This window comes from Daktulosphaira vitifoliae, unplaced genomic scaffold (assembly GCF_025091365.1).
Source record: "Daktulosphaira vitifoliae isolate Bord-2020 unplaced genomic scaffold, ASM2509136v1 Scaffold_4, whole genome shotgun sequence".
NCBI classification, from domain to species: Eukaryota; Metazoa; Arthropoda; class Insecta; order Hemiptera; family Phylloxeridae; genus Daktulosphaira; species Daktulosphaira vitifoliae.
The window spans coordinates 2,939,736-2,957,343 of record NW_026099575.1 but is presented as its reverse complement, the minus strand read 5'-3'; the positions used below and the strand labels follow the sequence as shown (position 1 = coordinate 2,957,343).

The following is a 17,608-nucleotide window of genomic DNA, read 5'->3' as shown; positions in this document are numbered from 1 at the left end:
CAAAATGCTTGGTGTACTTATTAGATTGACCAAAGAGTTCAAGCTTGAAAAGACCTTAAAAATTTTGTTTTGCGCACTGATCCGCCCTATATTAGAGTATGGCAGTGTGGTGTGGGACCCCCCACGGCAGACAACTGTCGCCAGTTAGTAAGGATGCAGAATAAATTTCTATGTTTTGCTGGGCGGGCGCTATGTTTACCATGTCTACCCCACGATTATAGCCCCGTGGCATATAATTTAGGCCTTTCCACCCTGTCATCGAGGCGAAGTATTGCTGGCTATAGGTTTTTCGGGGGTTTGCTTGATGGGAAGATAGAATGTCCTGCGCTATTGTTTCTGATCCCTTTTAGGGTTCCGCAGATGAATACCAGGTCGAATGCTCCTTTCCGAGTCACGCATGCCCCCACAAATTACCTAATGAACGAACCCCTCCACCGATGACTTAGAAGTGCAAATGCAGTTCCTAATTTTATATTATAATAATATTTGTATTGTGCTTAGTTATGTCTTATTTATATATTTGATTTATTAGTTGTAAACATTTTAGATTTTGTCTTTTTTTTTTTTTATGTATATAAATATTTTTTATTTTGTTTTTGTGTCTTTCTCAAAATTCAGTTAAAATTAATTATGTAAACATAGCATGCTTATAAAAAATAGGGATACATCCCGTAAACTAATATAATAAATACGTATGTTAATATTATAAGTAATAATATAATATTACAATTTCACCCCTTTCTATTTTGTCATACGCCCTCGTATGACACACACAAAGAATAATAAAAGCATTTTGTTCAAGTTAACTTAATTATAAGATGCATAATTCAAATAGGTTTGTGCTTAACATAATAATTAGTGCAGTAATAAATTGTTAAAAATAAAAATGAATATAAGGTGCTTATAATGTAGTAAAAATTGCAATACAAAGTGATTATAAATTGAATTTTTATAAATTTTTTTTTTAAACTTTTTCCTGGTTTTTAGATGCAAATACTCCAATGTGCGTTTCGATTGTACCATGACCCAATTGTGCTACAGTTTTTTTTTATTATTAATATATCTAAAAAAATTTAACATGATAAAGTAGAAATATAAAATTGTATTTGTAATAATAATTCTCCTTTTTTATTAAGTCAATTATTCATACCAATACTGATTTACCTATTGTTTCTTACACGTGTATGAATAGTTTGACTAAAAATAATAACTTTATATATTTCAACATTTACTTAAAATACTCTTTTTATATATAAAAATACAGAAGTAGGCATAAATTATGTTCGTAGTTGATTGTACATTATTGCATATATTCTAATGTAATCAAAAAATTATCAATAGTTATTCAGAATTTTACACTTAGAATAAAAATGAAGGTGAGTAATACACATTATCTGAGGTGCTCAATTGAAATATTAAAAGTCATTTTATTTTGTTCTAGTATTGGCAATTGATTACTCTTTTGTTGATAATATTCTGCGTAATATTTAACAAAGGTAAATTCTATGTTACATTATTTATACAATTTTTATTTGTATTTTATTTATTCGTTAGTTTGTACAATTTTGAATTTCAATAGTTTCAATATTTGTATGTAAAATTTACGAAGTTGTTTTATAGTTTTAAACTATGAAACATTTATGAACAAATTTAATATAAATTGAGAAAATAATTAATTGACATCAATCATTTATTATTATAATTTATTTAATTATTTTAACATAGTAGTTAATTTATTTAATTTTACTATGACTTATTTTTTTGTGTCTGTTGGCTCAAATTTTATATTTATCGACGTCTCAAAACATACATTGTTAGCGCAATCTATGTTCGAAGCTTAGGAGATATTAATTTTATATGTTGTGTTTTTTTTTTGTGTCTGTCACCACTCTTTCTTAGCTCTCATCGGACCGATTTCTTTTAACGATATTTTTAAAGATCACAAATCGTACATCATTGAAGACATTTCACTTGAAAATTGAAAAAAAAAATGTTGATTTTTAAAATGGATGAATTTCGACATTTTTTAAACTTTTTTCTTAAAACTATTATATTTTTTTGAAAAATAAACAATTTTTTTTAATAAATAATGTAGGTTAATATTCCTATTCTTTATCTACCTACAGAGGTTTTTTAAAATAGAAAACAGCTAACTTTTCCAACTTATTTTCTTAAAATGTTCCGGAAATACCATGTCTTTTAAAAATATGTTAAATTAAAGCTTATGTTACATATTTTAAGTTAAAAAAATATATATTCGACGATTTATCTTTTATGTGCAAATGATTGTTCAGTTAAAAATGTTTTTTTAATTTTATTAGGTAAAGGGACGCCCACCAAAGAAATTCAATATGAAATTATCTTTACGGACATTTTTTTTCAATTTAAATTTTATACTGTTATTCTTTTTAAAAAATATATAACTAGATTATATTTTTTATTTTTAATTACCTTACAAGGGCTTGTCATATTTATGAGGTAATCGACTTTTATATATATTACCCTCGAAAATTGAAAAAATTCCATCGTTTCTTGTAAATGGGGGAAACCCCCATAAAAATTACAATTTTAAAAATTGTCGACATTTTTTAAACTTTATTTCTTAAAATTGCCATAATATTTTAAAAATGAACATAATTTTTTTATAGATACCTTAAATATTTACCTAACATTTGGTATATTAAATGTGAAAATTTGTTCCTTGCTCACAGGGAAGTTTTTATTTAACCCTTAACCTGCCCACAGGGGGGGATTTGCCGTACAAATTACAATACTAAATTATTAAATATAAATGTTAGACTATATTTATTTGCTATAACAAATATTTATTCATATATTATACTTATAAATCACAGAACTACTACTCAAGAATAATAAAGGAAATAGGAATTCATTTTGCTATTGGTATAATCCACCAATTTTTTTAAATTAAACACTATCTACAGATTGCATTGAAGCGTTTTTTATGATAGTGATTTTAATCTCTGCCAGATATCATCTATACTTATTCCAACTATGTCACCTCTATATTGTTTCGCGACCCCATAGTGTTATCGTTTTTTCTGATATGTATCAATTTACCTTATTTTCGAATTTATTAAGATTTTTTTTAATAGCAATATATCGGAAAAAAAACCAGCACAGAGGGGTCGTGGCACAATGGTGACGTGGCATAGTTGGATCAAGTATAATGATATCTGACAGTGATTAAAATCACTATAAAAAAAACGCTTCAATGCAAATATTTAGATAGTGTTTAATTTTAAAAAATTAGTGGATTATTCCAAAAGCTACATGATCTGCTATTTTCTTATTAATATCCTGAATGAAAAAGGGATTATTAAAAAATATTATTTCTCATAAAAAAATTGTGTTGATCCATACACTTTTCAATAAGTTATAGCATTATAAAGTAAAAAATCTAAAACATAAAATCGAGAATTTTCACACAAAAATAGCATTCTGTAGCTATTTTTATCACGAAGACAAGTCCAGAAGTAAAATTTTTTTTTTTTTTTTCATAATAAAGTAAATTACATGAGCTTTAACTTAAGATATGTATAAAAGTGTCAGACCTTCCGGTACACTTTCAAAAGTTAAGTTGAAAAAGTAAATTTTTTGTGAAAAAGTTGTCTTTTTAAATCCCCCTCTGTGGGCAGGTTAAGGGTTAAATTTATGAAAAAAATATACCAAATGATAGGTAAAGACATCAAACATCTATATAAAAAAAAATTATATTGATTTGGTTATTTTTAAAAAAGTTATGGCAATTTTTGAGAGTAATATCTTCGACTGGATACGATTTGTGATCTTTTGATGCATCGTCGAAAGAAATCCGTTCGGTGAGAGCTGAGAAAAGTGGTAACAGAAAAAAAAAAAAAAAAAAACACATCATAGTAAAACCAATATCTTTTCAGCTTCGCATCGAAGCTAAAAATGTATTGTTAGTCAAAAAATGTGGTTATGATTAATTTATGCTTGAGAATAAAATTAATATAATTGCAGTTGAACTTAAATAATAATCTAAATTATTATAACTTTATGAATGAAAATTTTAATTGAATTAACTTAACTAGGTAGACTAATTTAATAATCTAGACTATTAAAAAAATTTTTTATAAGAATATAAATATTTAAATAAAGCAAAAATTAATAAACAATTGTTATATAGCGATTCAATATTCAGATGACGATGTAATATGTCAATTTGAAAAAGGTACCACCAGAAAAGCTGCTGAAATTGGAAACTTGGAATTTTTAATATATGCTCATGAAAATGGATGTAAATGGGATGATGATACGACTATTGTAGCTGCTGGAAAAGGTAATTTGGAATGTTTAATATACGCCCACGAAAATGGATGTGAATGGAATGAAGAAACAACAAAGGCTGCTGCTACTAAAGGATATTTAGAAATCTTAAAATATTTACATACAAATGAATGTCCCTGGGATGAAAGCACAACAGAAGCAGCAGCAAAATATGGTAATTTAGAATGCTTAAAATATGCTTATGAAAATGGCTGTAAATGGGATGAATTAAAAATTGTGAAAATTGCTTTTAAAAATAATGATATAGATATTTTGAAATATGCCCAAAAAAATATACTCAAATTAAATAAAGTTTTATCCATCATGGCTGCCTTTGCAGGTAATATAAAAATTTTAAAATATGCTCATGAAACTGAATGTCCTTGGGATGATCGTACAACTGATACGGCTGCAAAATATGGTCATTTAGAATGCTTAAAATATGCCCATGAAAATGGCTGTGAATGGAATCAATTCAATATTGTGATGACTGCTATTCAAACAGGTAATCTAGAAATTTTAAAATATGCCCACAAAAATTTATGCGAATTGAATAATGACGCATCTACTATGGCTGCATTAAAAGGTAATTTAGAAATTTTAAAATATTTACAAAAAAATGAATGTCCTTGGGATGAAAGTACAACAGAAGCAGCTGCTTCTAGTGGTAAATTTGAATGTTTAAAGTATGCTCATGAAAATGGATGTCTTTGGAATGAAGCTACAACTAGAGCTGCTGCCTCTAATGGCAAATTAGAATGTTTAAAATATGCCCATGAAAATGAATGTCCATGGGATAAAAGTACGGCTGATGCAGCTGCTTCATATGGTCATTTAGAATGCTTAAAATATGCCCATGAAAATGGTTGTGAATGGGATGAAGATACGGCTATGGATGCTGCTATGAATGGTAATTTGGAATGTTTAAAATATGCTCATGAAAATGGATGTAAGTGGGATGAAAGCACAACAGAAATGGCTGTTTATAATGGTAAATTAGAATGTTTAAAATATGCCTATGAAAATGGATGTCCTTGGGATGCAGGCACAACACAAGGAGCTGCTTTTTATGGTGAATTAGAATGTTTAAAATATGCCCATGAAAATGAATGTCCATGGGATGAAGGTACAACACAAGCAGCTGCTTCTAATGGCAAATTAGAATGTTTAAAATATGCCCATGAAAATGAATGTCCATGGGATAAAAGTACGACTGATGTCGCTGCAAAATATGGTCATTTAGAATGCTTAAAATATGCCCACGAAAATGGCTGTGAATGGAATCAATTCAATATTGTGATGACTGCTATTCAAACAGGTAATCTAGAAATTTTAAAATATGGCCACGAAAATTTATGCGAATTGAATATAGACGCAACTTCTATGGCTGCATTAAAAGGTAATCTAGAAATTTTAAAATATTTACATAAAAATGGATGCCCATGGGATGAAAATATAACAAAAGCAGCTGCTTCTAGTGGTAAAGTTGAATGTTTAAAATATGCCCATGAAAATGGATGTCCATGGGATAAAGCTACAACTAGAGCTGCTGCAGCAAGTGGATGTTTAGACTGCTTGATATATGCTCATGAAAAGGGATCTTATTGGGATAAAGATACAATAGCTGCAGCAGCTGTACATGGTAATTTAGATTGTTTAAAATATGCCCATAAACATGGATGTGATTGGGTTGAAGGTACAATGAGATTGGCTGCAGCGAATGGACATTTTGACTGCATTAAATATGCTTATGAAAATAGTTGTGAGTGGGACGAAGGCACAACAAGGGAAGCTGCTGCTAGTGGTTATATAGATTGTTTGATATATGCACATAAAAATGGATGTAAATGGGATGAAGGGACAATGAGTGGAGCTGCTGCAAATGGTCACTTAGATTGTCTAAAATATAGTCATTTAAATGGGTGTGTGTGGGACAAAGAGACAACAAGACTTGCTGCTGCAAATGGTCAATTAGATTGCATAAAATTTGCCAATGAAAATTACTGTCCATGGAGTAGTGGTACCATTTATGAAGCTTTTCAAAATGGTTATATAAGTATAGTCAATTATGCTACCGACAATGGCTGCCTTAATTAATTGTATGTTGAAATATAATTATTTTTATTTTATTCACTTAAGAGGCGGCTATGTCATTATTTTTTATATAAATTAACTTGAAATTTGATATGTATTTCAGAAGGTATTGATTTTAATAACAGCATTTTTGATAGTTTACTTTCTTAAGAAGTACTATTTTTACGAAGTATTACCAAAATCTTATATATGATATCAACATTTTTTCTTTTCTACTTAGTTTTCCGTCACATTACAAAAAACTAGTATATTCAATTATCAATGTGTATTTTAATACGTTTAAGACGATTTTTGTGAATTATTTTTTGAGTATAATCTTGATGAAATATTATTGTGAATACTATTCAACTAACGTTTATAATTTAAATAACACTTTTAGAAATATAAAGTTGTTCAATTGTAACATAAAATTCATTTTAAAAAACTTTCTCAGCTTTACAAATAATATTTCCAGAATAATTTTTCTAGCATTGGCTAATTTTTAATATTCTAAAATATAATAAGATACTATATTGAATTAATATAGAAAACTCTGTGTATTATTTTAATTTTATAGTATTGAAGTTGTATAAGAATAAAATGTTTACCATTCAAATAATATAATATTCCAGCCATCTCGAAAATTTAGATTTCCCTTTTTTCTCTGTTATGAAAATTGTTCAAGTACTTCGTTAGTAAATAATTTTTCCATTATTCTATTTAACGTATATTTAGTATGTTTTTGATCAATTAATGTTAATTGGCGAATTTAAATTATTAACGAAGAAAATTAAATTGGACCAATCGCAATGCACAATTTTTTTCTGATATCTCACCAAGTTATTATAAAAATCTCTATTTCATAAAATTTTATCATTGAATTTTTCTAAATTCTCAACATTAAAAATAGAAAACAAGTAAGTTAAATGAACATAATTAAATTGGTAATTATGTTTATTAGAATTTGATAAAAAGTAATTATTAATTGATTGAGTTTCATTATATCCAATTTTTGATTATTCTCAATTTGTTCAACTCTTCTTAATTCATACTGGATAAATATGAACTTTGTATACGCCCTGGGAGTGAAAAATCTAATGACACTAACAAAGGGAAAATAAAGACTAAGGATTGGTATAAATAAAGGAATATCCAAGTCGTTTATCCACAAAAAAATGTATATTAATGTAACAATGAAATTAAATATACATCAATAAATAATTATAATTTAAGTAATAATTTGCACTTTTGGCACAATTATGATAATGGTAGCTGTATAACATATTAAATTATTAATTTAAATAACAATAGTTAACCGTGTGATTCCAAGTTTCCTTTTCATAATATTTATTTTAATAATTTTTATATTTTTATTATTAAATCTTTTGTATGTAAATATTTTAAGATTTCTAAATATCCTTTAGTAGCAGCAGCCTTTGTTGTTTCTTCATTCCATTCACATCCATTTTCGTGGGCGTATATTAAACATTCCAAATTACCTTTTCCAGCAGCTACAATAGTCGTATCATCATCCCATTTACATCCATTTTCATGAGCATATATTAAAAATTCCAAGTTTCCAATTTCAGCAGCTTTTCTGGTGGTACCTTTTTCAAATTGACATATTACATCGTCATCTGAATATTGAATCGCTATATAACAATTGTTTAATAATTTTGGTTTTATTAAAATTTTTAATTATCTTAAAAATAATTATATCAAATTAAAATTTCTATTCATAGAGTTATAAAAATTAAAATTCTTATATGAATTGAACTCCAATTATGATTAATTTTATTCTTAAGCATACTTTAGTCATGCTCATATTTTTGATTAATAATAAATATTTTGTGTCAATATATTACTATTAAAAAAAACCTAATAAATTTGAGAAAATAAGATAAAATTGAAGCATATTGTAAAAAACACAAAAATTAACTTTTTTAGAAACTTTAAATATTTTGTATGTAAATATTTTAAGATTTTTAAATATCCTTTTGTAGCAGCCCGTGGCGCCAGAACCAGGGGGCAGTTGCCTTTTTGGTCAAAATACAAGGGAGACAAAAGTATCATGCTCCCTCTTATAGAATATGACAAAAAAAAATTACAATGAATCTGGAAATTAATATAACATTACCATACTTAATTATTTAGCTATTCATATTTAAGATTAAAAAGTGTTTATGAATTTACCTAACTTTAGTTGAATATTAAAAAACGGTAGCACAGTGGAGTCGTGGCACAGTATGGACGTGGCATAGTAGGGATAAGTATAAATGATATTTGACAGTAATTTTAAATCATTATCATAAGAAACCTTTCGATACAAATCTTTAAATAGTATTTAATTTAAAAAAAAAATAGTGGATTATTCCAAAAACAAAATTAACTCTTATTTTTTGTTCTACTTTGACTGCAATTTGTATAAAGAAGATAGGTCGACGATAGCTTTAATTTGACATATGTTTTAAGAATCCAGTGTTTCTGGAAAATTTTTAAAACTTAAGTTGAAAAAGTTGATTTTTGTAAAATTTGCTACTTTAAATCCCCCTCTGTGGGCAGGTAAAGGGTCAGATTTTCAAAAAATTATATTAAATAAAAGGAAAATGTATAAAGCATCAATAAAAAAAAATTATTTTGGTTAGTTTATTATTCAATAAGTTATGGAAGTTTTAAGTACCAAAATAACATTGATTTTTTACACGAAAATTATACTTTTTGTTCAATTTTGGCGGTCATTTGCAAATAGAAGATAGGTCGTCGGGACAATTTTTTTTATCTTATAGTACATAACGTACTATTTGCAGAACATTTTCAAAATTTAAGTAGAAAAAGTTCTACTTTTTATACGTATGTTTCAAGTTTTGAACACTACTTGTATAAGAAAAATTGCCTTATTTGTTGTAATATGCCCAATTCTTTGCACTATGTATCTTACATTTATCAATGAAACATTTATAATATTTATTTTATACTACTTGTATACAAACAAATAATTTATTTATCTGTCATAACATATACTGTTGTACACTATTTATTTTGTATGTACATACTTGTTAAATTAATAATTATATACTATGCATATTATAAAATAATAATCATGTTATGTTCAATTTATTACAATAAACTGAAAATCACTAAAAGCACTGACGACAACATCCCATGATGGGGGTAATTAATGATAATATAAAGAAGGCCCAGTTCTGCTTACACATCAGAGAGAGAGAGAGAGAGAGAGAGAGCTAGCAAGCCAGTGAGTTAGTAAGCTGGTGAGCGAGCGTGATTGCGACCAGCTCTTCTCCACTTTTGAAATTCTGAATTCAAGAAGAATTTTAAAATCTTTTGTCCAGTTTATTTCTGTTAACTAGTCGCGACCCCATGTTGTTGTCGGTACATTATAATGCGATATTGATATATTATTATTTTGTGTCGAGATTTTATTTATTTATATAAAAAAGACATTATAGAATTTTCGTGTGTGCGAATTAGCACAATTTAAGTAATAGTTTCATTCTTAACATTTTGACTATCGACGATCTTTACACAAGCTATCAAAAAAGAAGTAAGTAAACTTATGTTATCCCAATTATTTAGAGTTAATAAAGCTGAGTACAGAACGACGAAGCAATAGATTATTAACATAATAATATAATAGATTATAATAACATTGAAGAATATTATATTAGACAGGTTGTACATAGTCACGTTAAATGGTATTCATGAACTGGCTTGCCGTTCCGTTGCCATTGTGCATATTATTAGATACCAACCAGACTATACTTTATTACACCTTATCAAAAAGGTATTGCATTTATTATTTTTATATCTAATTGTCTTCGTCGTTCTAAACCCTCGGACTCTACAACACCCATAGAACCTCGTTGCTCACGATTTGACCAAATCCCCAAATATCCAAAATTGGTCAAAATACCCATACATTCTTACAACTAAAAATATATTTTATTTTGTTATTTTAAATTATAACACACTTCAAAAAAAAGTATGTCGGATGAAAGGGGTATATATAATGTATATAGAAATAAAAATTTGTGTTAAATCATACATTTTCAAAAAGTTATAGCAATTTAAATTTGAAAATTTAAAATCGAAAATTTTTATACAAAAATAGTATTTTTTTAAACTACGGCAGCCTTTTGCATGTAGAAAATAAGTCATTGGGACAACATTTTTTTTAATTTATAGTTTTTTTATAAGCTTTAATTTGACATTTGTTTAAAGGATGCAGAATTTCCGGAATATTTTCAAAAATTAAGTTGAAAAAGTTGAGTTCCGTGATAGCCGTTGTTCGACACACACGTGCGTATAGTGCGCTCTAAGTTACTAATCTTACCGTACAACGTGTGTTTCGTTCATTAGTTCTACACCGGTAATCAAACATGCGACTAGTCTATTTAATCATTCTACTTACTCTATACTTTCAACTGAAGTCTCGTGCACAATAACAAAGGAAATAAATATTCGTCCTTGAATATTGTCAACGTTCTAGCTGTAATATTATCAGTGCTCTAGTGCATACAGTCTTATCAGCGGCCGCCTAGGCGGTCTCGTTATTATATAAAATAATAATATAATTACGCTATCGCAACCCATCGTCGTCTCCAATTGTACTTATCGCGATCGCGATCGCGACTGCGATTGTTATTGTATTTATTTAGTAACTTATTAATAATAATTACATTCTTATCAAAATGACTAGCAGAAACATCATCAACAACAACAATAATAATAATAAAGATATTAGTTTAACAAATAACATCGTATCCACGTTAATAATTACTAAAAATAAAACCTCCAACTCATAACTAGACATAAGTAATAATCAACCAGACGCAGGATGAGCCATACAAAAATCTAAAAGAAATCTCTACTAATTCCGAACCAAACTCTCGACGTGTGCAACCTCCCAAAACAAGAAAAAAATTTTCACTTCAACAAATCGTTTTGAAGCTCTCACTTCAAACGAAGTTCAAGATTCTAATCAGTTGAAGGATCAATTCGATTTCTCGTTCAATGATTCTACCGAAAATATTACCATTGACATACAGACAGTGTGTACAAATTATCCACCAATTAAACCTCCTCCCCCAATATTCGTAAGAGGTGTCGACGATTTTCCGGAACTATGCATAGTACTTATAGAACAAATCGGTGTTGAAAACATTGTCTGTAAATCATATGTAAACAGTTTAAAAATTCAAACCAGCACTCCAGACGCATATATAGGTCACTAATAAGGTATTTAAAGGAAGAAAAAGCCGAATACCACACCTACTTACAACAAGAAAAACTCGTCCCATTCGTAATTCGCAACCTGCATCCATCAACGCCAACTTGTCTTATAAAATCTGAAATAGAATTTCGTTATTTTGAAGTGAGAAATATTAGCAATGTTCTACACAAAACAAATAAGCACCCATTGCCACTTTTTTTGTCGATCTAGAATCCAGCAATCAATCATAAGATATACAAATTGACATCTCTATTACACATAAAAATTTAACTAGAAGAACATTTTAAAGCTAAAATTATAAGCCAATATCTAAATTGCCAAAACTACGATCACACCAAAACGTACTGCTGCTACCCACCACGATGTGTTCGTTGCGGCGCCTGCCAACCATCTTCCACCTGTTCAAATACATCAACATGTGTACTCTGTCAAGGGAGCCACCCAGCTAGTTACAAGGGATGTGCAGTATACAAGGATCTCCAACGACGTAAGAAACCTGCCACTAGTATTCATTTTTTTTTTTGTTAGATAATATTAGAGATATGTCATTAGTTATAAAAGATAGCCACCCTACTTATGATACTAACCCAAACCCCACCCCATCCTATGCACAGATCACGTTAGGCCAATCCTCAAATCAACATCTGCCCCCACCGTCAGCTGATATCAACAAAACAATAAGTTTTCTAGAGGATTTTAAATCTCTAATAAATCCTTTAATATCTCTACTTACAAAAGTAATAACTAGTCTTTTAGATAATAAAAAATGATCAATAATACACACACAAACAATTCCCTTTTAATTTTACTATTCAACGCAAATGGCCTCAAAAATCATGTAATTGAAATCCAATCAGTACTACAAAACTAACGTATTGATATTGCATTAATTACAGAAACTCATCTTAATCAACATTAAAAGGTACATATTCCAGGTTAAAAATTACTGAAAGCTAATCTTTCAGATAAAACAGCTCACGGCGGAGTCGCCATACTAATTAAATCCACCATCACATTCCAAATTCTTCCCAATTTCTGTGAGAACTTCCTACAGTTCTGTGCGATTATAATCAACATAAATAATATCCCTGTAACAATTGCTGCAATATACTCACCTCCAAAACATACTGTTACAATTGCTGACTTTAATAACTATTTTTGTACTTTTGGCAACAATTTTTTAGTTGGAGGCGAATTTAATGCCAAACATCTAAGTTGGGGATGTTGCACAAATAACCCACGTGATCTTGTACTACGTGATGTCGTATGTACAAAAAAACTTAAAATACTTGCTTCCCAGGCCCTACTTACTGGCCAACTTCTGCTCAAAAAAAAAGCTAGATATACTTTCATATTTGTTTCAAAAATCCTATCTAATTGATTTCACTCTACTGATAATATCTTGGACTTAAACTCAGACCACTCTTCAGTCGTATTATCACTTACTGATTATCCATTAACTTGCCCCGAACCTCCCAAACTCTTCAATTCCACAACTGATCGTTAAAAATTTCATGATCTTCATTAATCAAAAAATAAAACTGAATATTAAACTAAAACCCATGGATGATATTGACTTCGCAGTAAATAGCATTACAAATATAATTCAATTAGCGGCATGGTCAACCACCTTTGTAGAAAACTATTCCTTTTCATATCAACTTTCTTTGCCGAGCCATATACGTACACTAATAGGAGGAAAAAAGAGAGCAAGAGCCCTGTACCTACGACACCATCTCACATCTTTTAAACAAAAATATAATAAATTGGCTAATTTTATCTAAAAAGTTTTATCTAAAAATAAAAATATTTCATTTGCAATAAAATAAACTTTCAATATAAAACCTCATCGCCCCCAATAAAAAAACCAGGTGGTAGCCTTGTTTCTTTCTGATGCTGAAAAAGCAGAACTATTCAAAAATCATCTTCATGAAATTTTCCAACCTACCCTGAAACATCCTCACTAGCTACTACAAACTCTGTAAAAATGTATCTTGACTCTCCTCTCCCTATATCTTTACCAGTAAAACACTTCACGCCCAGTGAAGTAAAATTTACAATACAAAAATACTCATTTAGGAAATCCCCAGGATTTGATTTAACTACAGCGGAAGTTACCAGATGCTTACCAAAATGTGCAATCATCCTCCTTACCCACATTTTCAATGCTTCACTAAAACCCATTTACTTCCCCCTTTTATAAAAATTCTCTAAAATCATTATTATCCCTAAACCAAACATACCACTTGACTTAAACGTATCCTTCCTATCATGTTTGATAAAAAAATCTTATCTGATTATCAATTTGGTTTTCGTGCTCATCACTGGACTATTCACCAAATCCATAGAATTGCTGACGCTGCCTCATTTTCCATAGAAAAAAACGTTACTGAAACTGCGCATTCCTTGACGTATCCCAGACCTTCGATAGAGTATGACATGAAGGTCTGCTATACAAATTAAAACAATTCCTATACTCAATATACTACATTATACTTAAATCATATCTCACAGACTGATACTTCCAGGTCCATTATGGCTCTTCAGACTCTAATATAACAGGAATTGCGGCAGGTGTTCCGCAAGGCGGAATACTCTCCCCAATTCTTTACAATATTTATACAATTGACCACGCCTAACACTTTAGTAGCAGATTATGTGGACGATAAAGTCATAATATCATCCAGTCCAGATCCTATTATAGCCTCAAAAAACTTACAAAATCATCATTTACTGATGGAAGATTGGTACAAAAAGTGACGTTTTAAAATAAACCAAGCCAAATCAATACATACTACATTTATACTTAAATTAACATCATGTCCAGAGGTATCACTTTTTGGTACTCGGATCCCCTCATCCCCAAACGTTAAATATCTCGGGCTAACTATTGATCGCCTTCTTACCTGGGCTCACCACATCAAAACCAAAACATCACAACTAATTCCCGCTTATAAATGCTCAAAACCCTAATCGTCAACAAGAAACACTCAAAACTAAATAATAAACTACTCCTTTACAAATCTCTCTAAAAGCCAATCTGGACGTACGGCTTACAGCTATGGGGCAACGCAAAAATCTCTAATCAAAATAAAATTCAACGGTTCCACAATAAAATACTAAGAAAAATTAACAATTCTCCACCATATGTATCAAATCATTCCCTACAAAAAGACCTACACATGAAAACAATTCAGGAAGAGGCAAAAAATTATTATAAACGTTTCCACCTACGCCTTAACTCTCATCCAAATGAACTTATTAAAAATCTAGCTTCATTAACCATCCTTGGTAACCCTCCTCGCCGCTTTAAGCTTAAATGGTGCAGAGACCTACTTAATCCCTAACAAAAAATTAAATATAAAATAAGGTTAAACACTATAATTAAAAGACGTTAGTATCATCGGTGAAAGGATTCTTCATTCAATATTTTATTCTCCCTTGTCATTAGCTAATACTCTTATTGTGTCTTTTGTGTATATATTAATAAAGAATAAAAAAGTTGAATTCACAAAATGTGGTTTAAGAAATGAATCGGGCTGAATGTCATAATATTTTTAATAAACCACTTTATTTCAATCAATCTGTTCTGGGTCGAATCTTTTAATGTTGTGCAAGTAATAAACCCTCAACCTTTATCCCTGGAATATACTCCCTTAAATTTAAGTAAAAGTTATGAATTAAGGTCATTATTTGTGAAGTATAAAGTATAAAATCAGGACAAGTTCTGGTTTAAATTCACCTTTGAGAACTGCTTGAACCATTCGACATATAACTTATGAAGACTATCACAAACAGGTTAGCCTTTTAATTAGACTACAAATTAATATTACTGAAACAGTTGTGTCGGAAAACATGCGCAATGTTTATTTAGGAGTAGTCAAAAGGTTAATTCAATTATGAGAAAATGTAATAAAGAAGGAGTTCTATATACTTCCAAGACCACTCGATAATATAGAATACTATAAAGCATCAGAACTTAGACTTTTTTATATTATTCAGTTCAAATAATTTAAGCAAAAACTTTTACTCTCATTTTTTACTGTTAGTGTATGTAATTAGAATTTTAATTAACTTGATAATTTTATGTGTTTTTGATGTTAAAATTATTTATGACATTAAGAAATCTAATAAATCTATTTAATATCCATTACAGGAGGTATATAATAGAATTTCGGAAAAACAAATATTAAATGTTACACTTCCATTCCAATCATTTTCTGTTCGTTCAACTCTATACAATGAAGTTATACAACAAAATATTCCTTTTAAACAAGGTATTAATGCTTCTGAAAATATTTTGAAAAAAATTATTTTACCCTTTTCAAAACATTTTATTACATACTAATTAAGAAAAAGTCACATTATGACTGAAAATAATTTTATTATATCTGTTGACCAATGAACAGTTTTATATCCTTCTATTTCTCAAATTTAACATGCATCAGAGGGTGGTGGCCATCTTTCATATATTACGGAGTCAAAGATGGTTCTTGGCTAGGCAAATTATGGATGGGACGGATTTTATGGCCAGCTTGCAACAGAGATCAGTGCAGTAAATAGCTGAAAATATATCAAATAAACTTCCGTTTTAGTATAGTATAACACTGTAGTAAGTATTTTAAATTCTAAGTAAAATAATAATGTCATATTAAGGGAAAATGCAGGGTAAGCAAGTTAACAATGGTGGGAACAAGGATATATAAAGAGAAACGTTTTTGACAAGAAACGTCTTGTTATCAATCAGAATGATTTAATGCGCGAAATTTTGTATTTTGATCTTTCAGAATGCTGACCCCCCCTGATCTATCGACCACCGGACAAGACGAACATAGTGTTATCATCAACACTAACGAGTGTGACGGTTGGCAGCTGATAATCACGACCAGATAACGTATTAATTCACAGTAAATGAATAGTGAGCTATTACGGGCCGTGTCATGAACTTTATAAATTACTTGTAAAAAAATATCTTAATTGTTGAATTAAGTAATGAACCCAGATGTTCTACTATAGTAGTGTATTTATTGTTAACAATACAGAAGCAATACAAGAAGAACTTTGACTGACTAACAACGCGTGCCATATACTACGGTGCAAAGTCTAGCAAGTGCCGCATGGTCGACGACGACCCACCGCAAATGATGCGTAGAGCATTCTTTCGTCATCAAAGTGACGTGCGCACGACGGGACTTAACAAACCAATTCACACCCGCGACCGTCGTCATCAACGGCATTAACTTTTTGAGGTCCAAGAACCATGCTGGACACCGCCAACGCTATTGAAAGTGCCGCGATACAATGCAAAAATTTTAATTAATTGTATTCCTGTTTTCGGTTTTTTTTTTAAATAATCTGTTATTGCTCATGAAAAATAAACGGCCCACGAGTCTCCATCATCAATACTAGTATCGAATATTTTATTGCGACATAAGTCGTGCCAAATGCAAATAAATTAGTTAATAATTATTCTTTTATAATATATGCAACAATTAATTATTTTGATTTGGAATGTCTTTGATAACTTTATTGGATGTATTTTCATTTGGTGTGTAGTTTTTAAACTATATAATGAATTTATTCACCTTAAAGTTCTGTTATTATATGAACCATAATAAAAACTTAATAGTTTTATTTTAAAATATTAAAGAATAATTACCATTTATAGTTAGAAAAAGATAACTATATATATGTATAGGTAATCTTTTGTGAAACACGAGTCTGTAGCGGATCTTATTACTGAGCTTAATGGTAATCTACCAACTTTAAAATATATATATATATATATGATTTCTGAAATTAGAAAAATAGTTAAATAGTTTAAATATTAATAGTTAACAATAATAATAATTAAAGCTTATTTAGTAATTAACAGTAAATAAAAAAATTTATTGTATTAGCTTCGATGCGAAGCGGAGAAGGTATTAATTTTACTATGTGTTTTTTTTTTTTTTTTTTTTTTTTTTTTTTTTT

At 29.3% G+C, this 17,608-nt stretch overlaps 2 protein-coding genes and 1 long non-coding RNA gene across 8 annotated transcripts in view; all 3 read left to right on the top strand.

Annotated features, from left to right (window-relative positions):
* The window catches only part of LOC126905288 (uncharacterized), a 51,241-nt gene that overhangs the window by 16,498 nt on the left and 17,135 nt on the right, over positions 1-17,608 (top strand). The gene's annotated exons all lie outside the window — the stretch shown is intronic.
* LOC126905287 (uncharacterized) lies at positions 1,249-6,698 on the top strand. Its single transcript, XM_050684839.1, has 3 exons — positions 1,249-1,376; positions 1,442-1,496; positions 4,172-6,698. Exons 1-3 carry the CDS (start codon positions 1,371-1,373, stop codon positions 6,406-6,408), a joined length of 2,298 nt encoding a protein of 765 aa, XP_050540796.1. The 5' UTR covers positions 1,249-1,370; the 3' UTR covers positions 6,409-6,698.
* Positions 8,184-17,040, top strand: LOC126905293 (uncharacterized). 2 transcript variants are annotated; one of them, XR_007703935.1, is made up of 4 exons: positions 8,184-9,946; positions 10,624-12,122; positions 15,792-16,595; positions 16,678-17,040. It is a non-coding gene; the product is annotated as an uncharacterized LOC126905293 (long non-coding RNA). The 2 variants fall into 2 exon arrangements; XR_007703934.1 differs by having other exon boundaries at positions 15,792-17,040.

Bases quoted from the DNA above. Each gene is read 5' to 3' on its own strand.
- LOC126905287 (XM_050684839.1), top strand. The intron at 1,497-4,171 runs GTAAATTCTATG...ATTGTTATATAG, and splicing joins CTGCGTAATATTTAACAAAG to CGATTCAATATTCAGATGAC.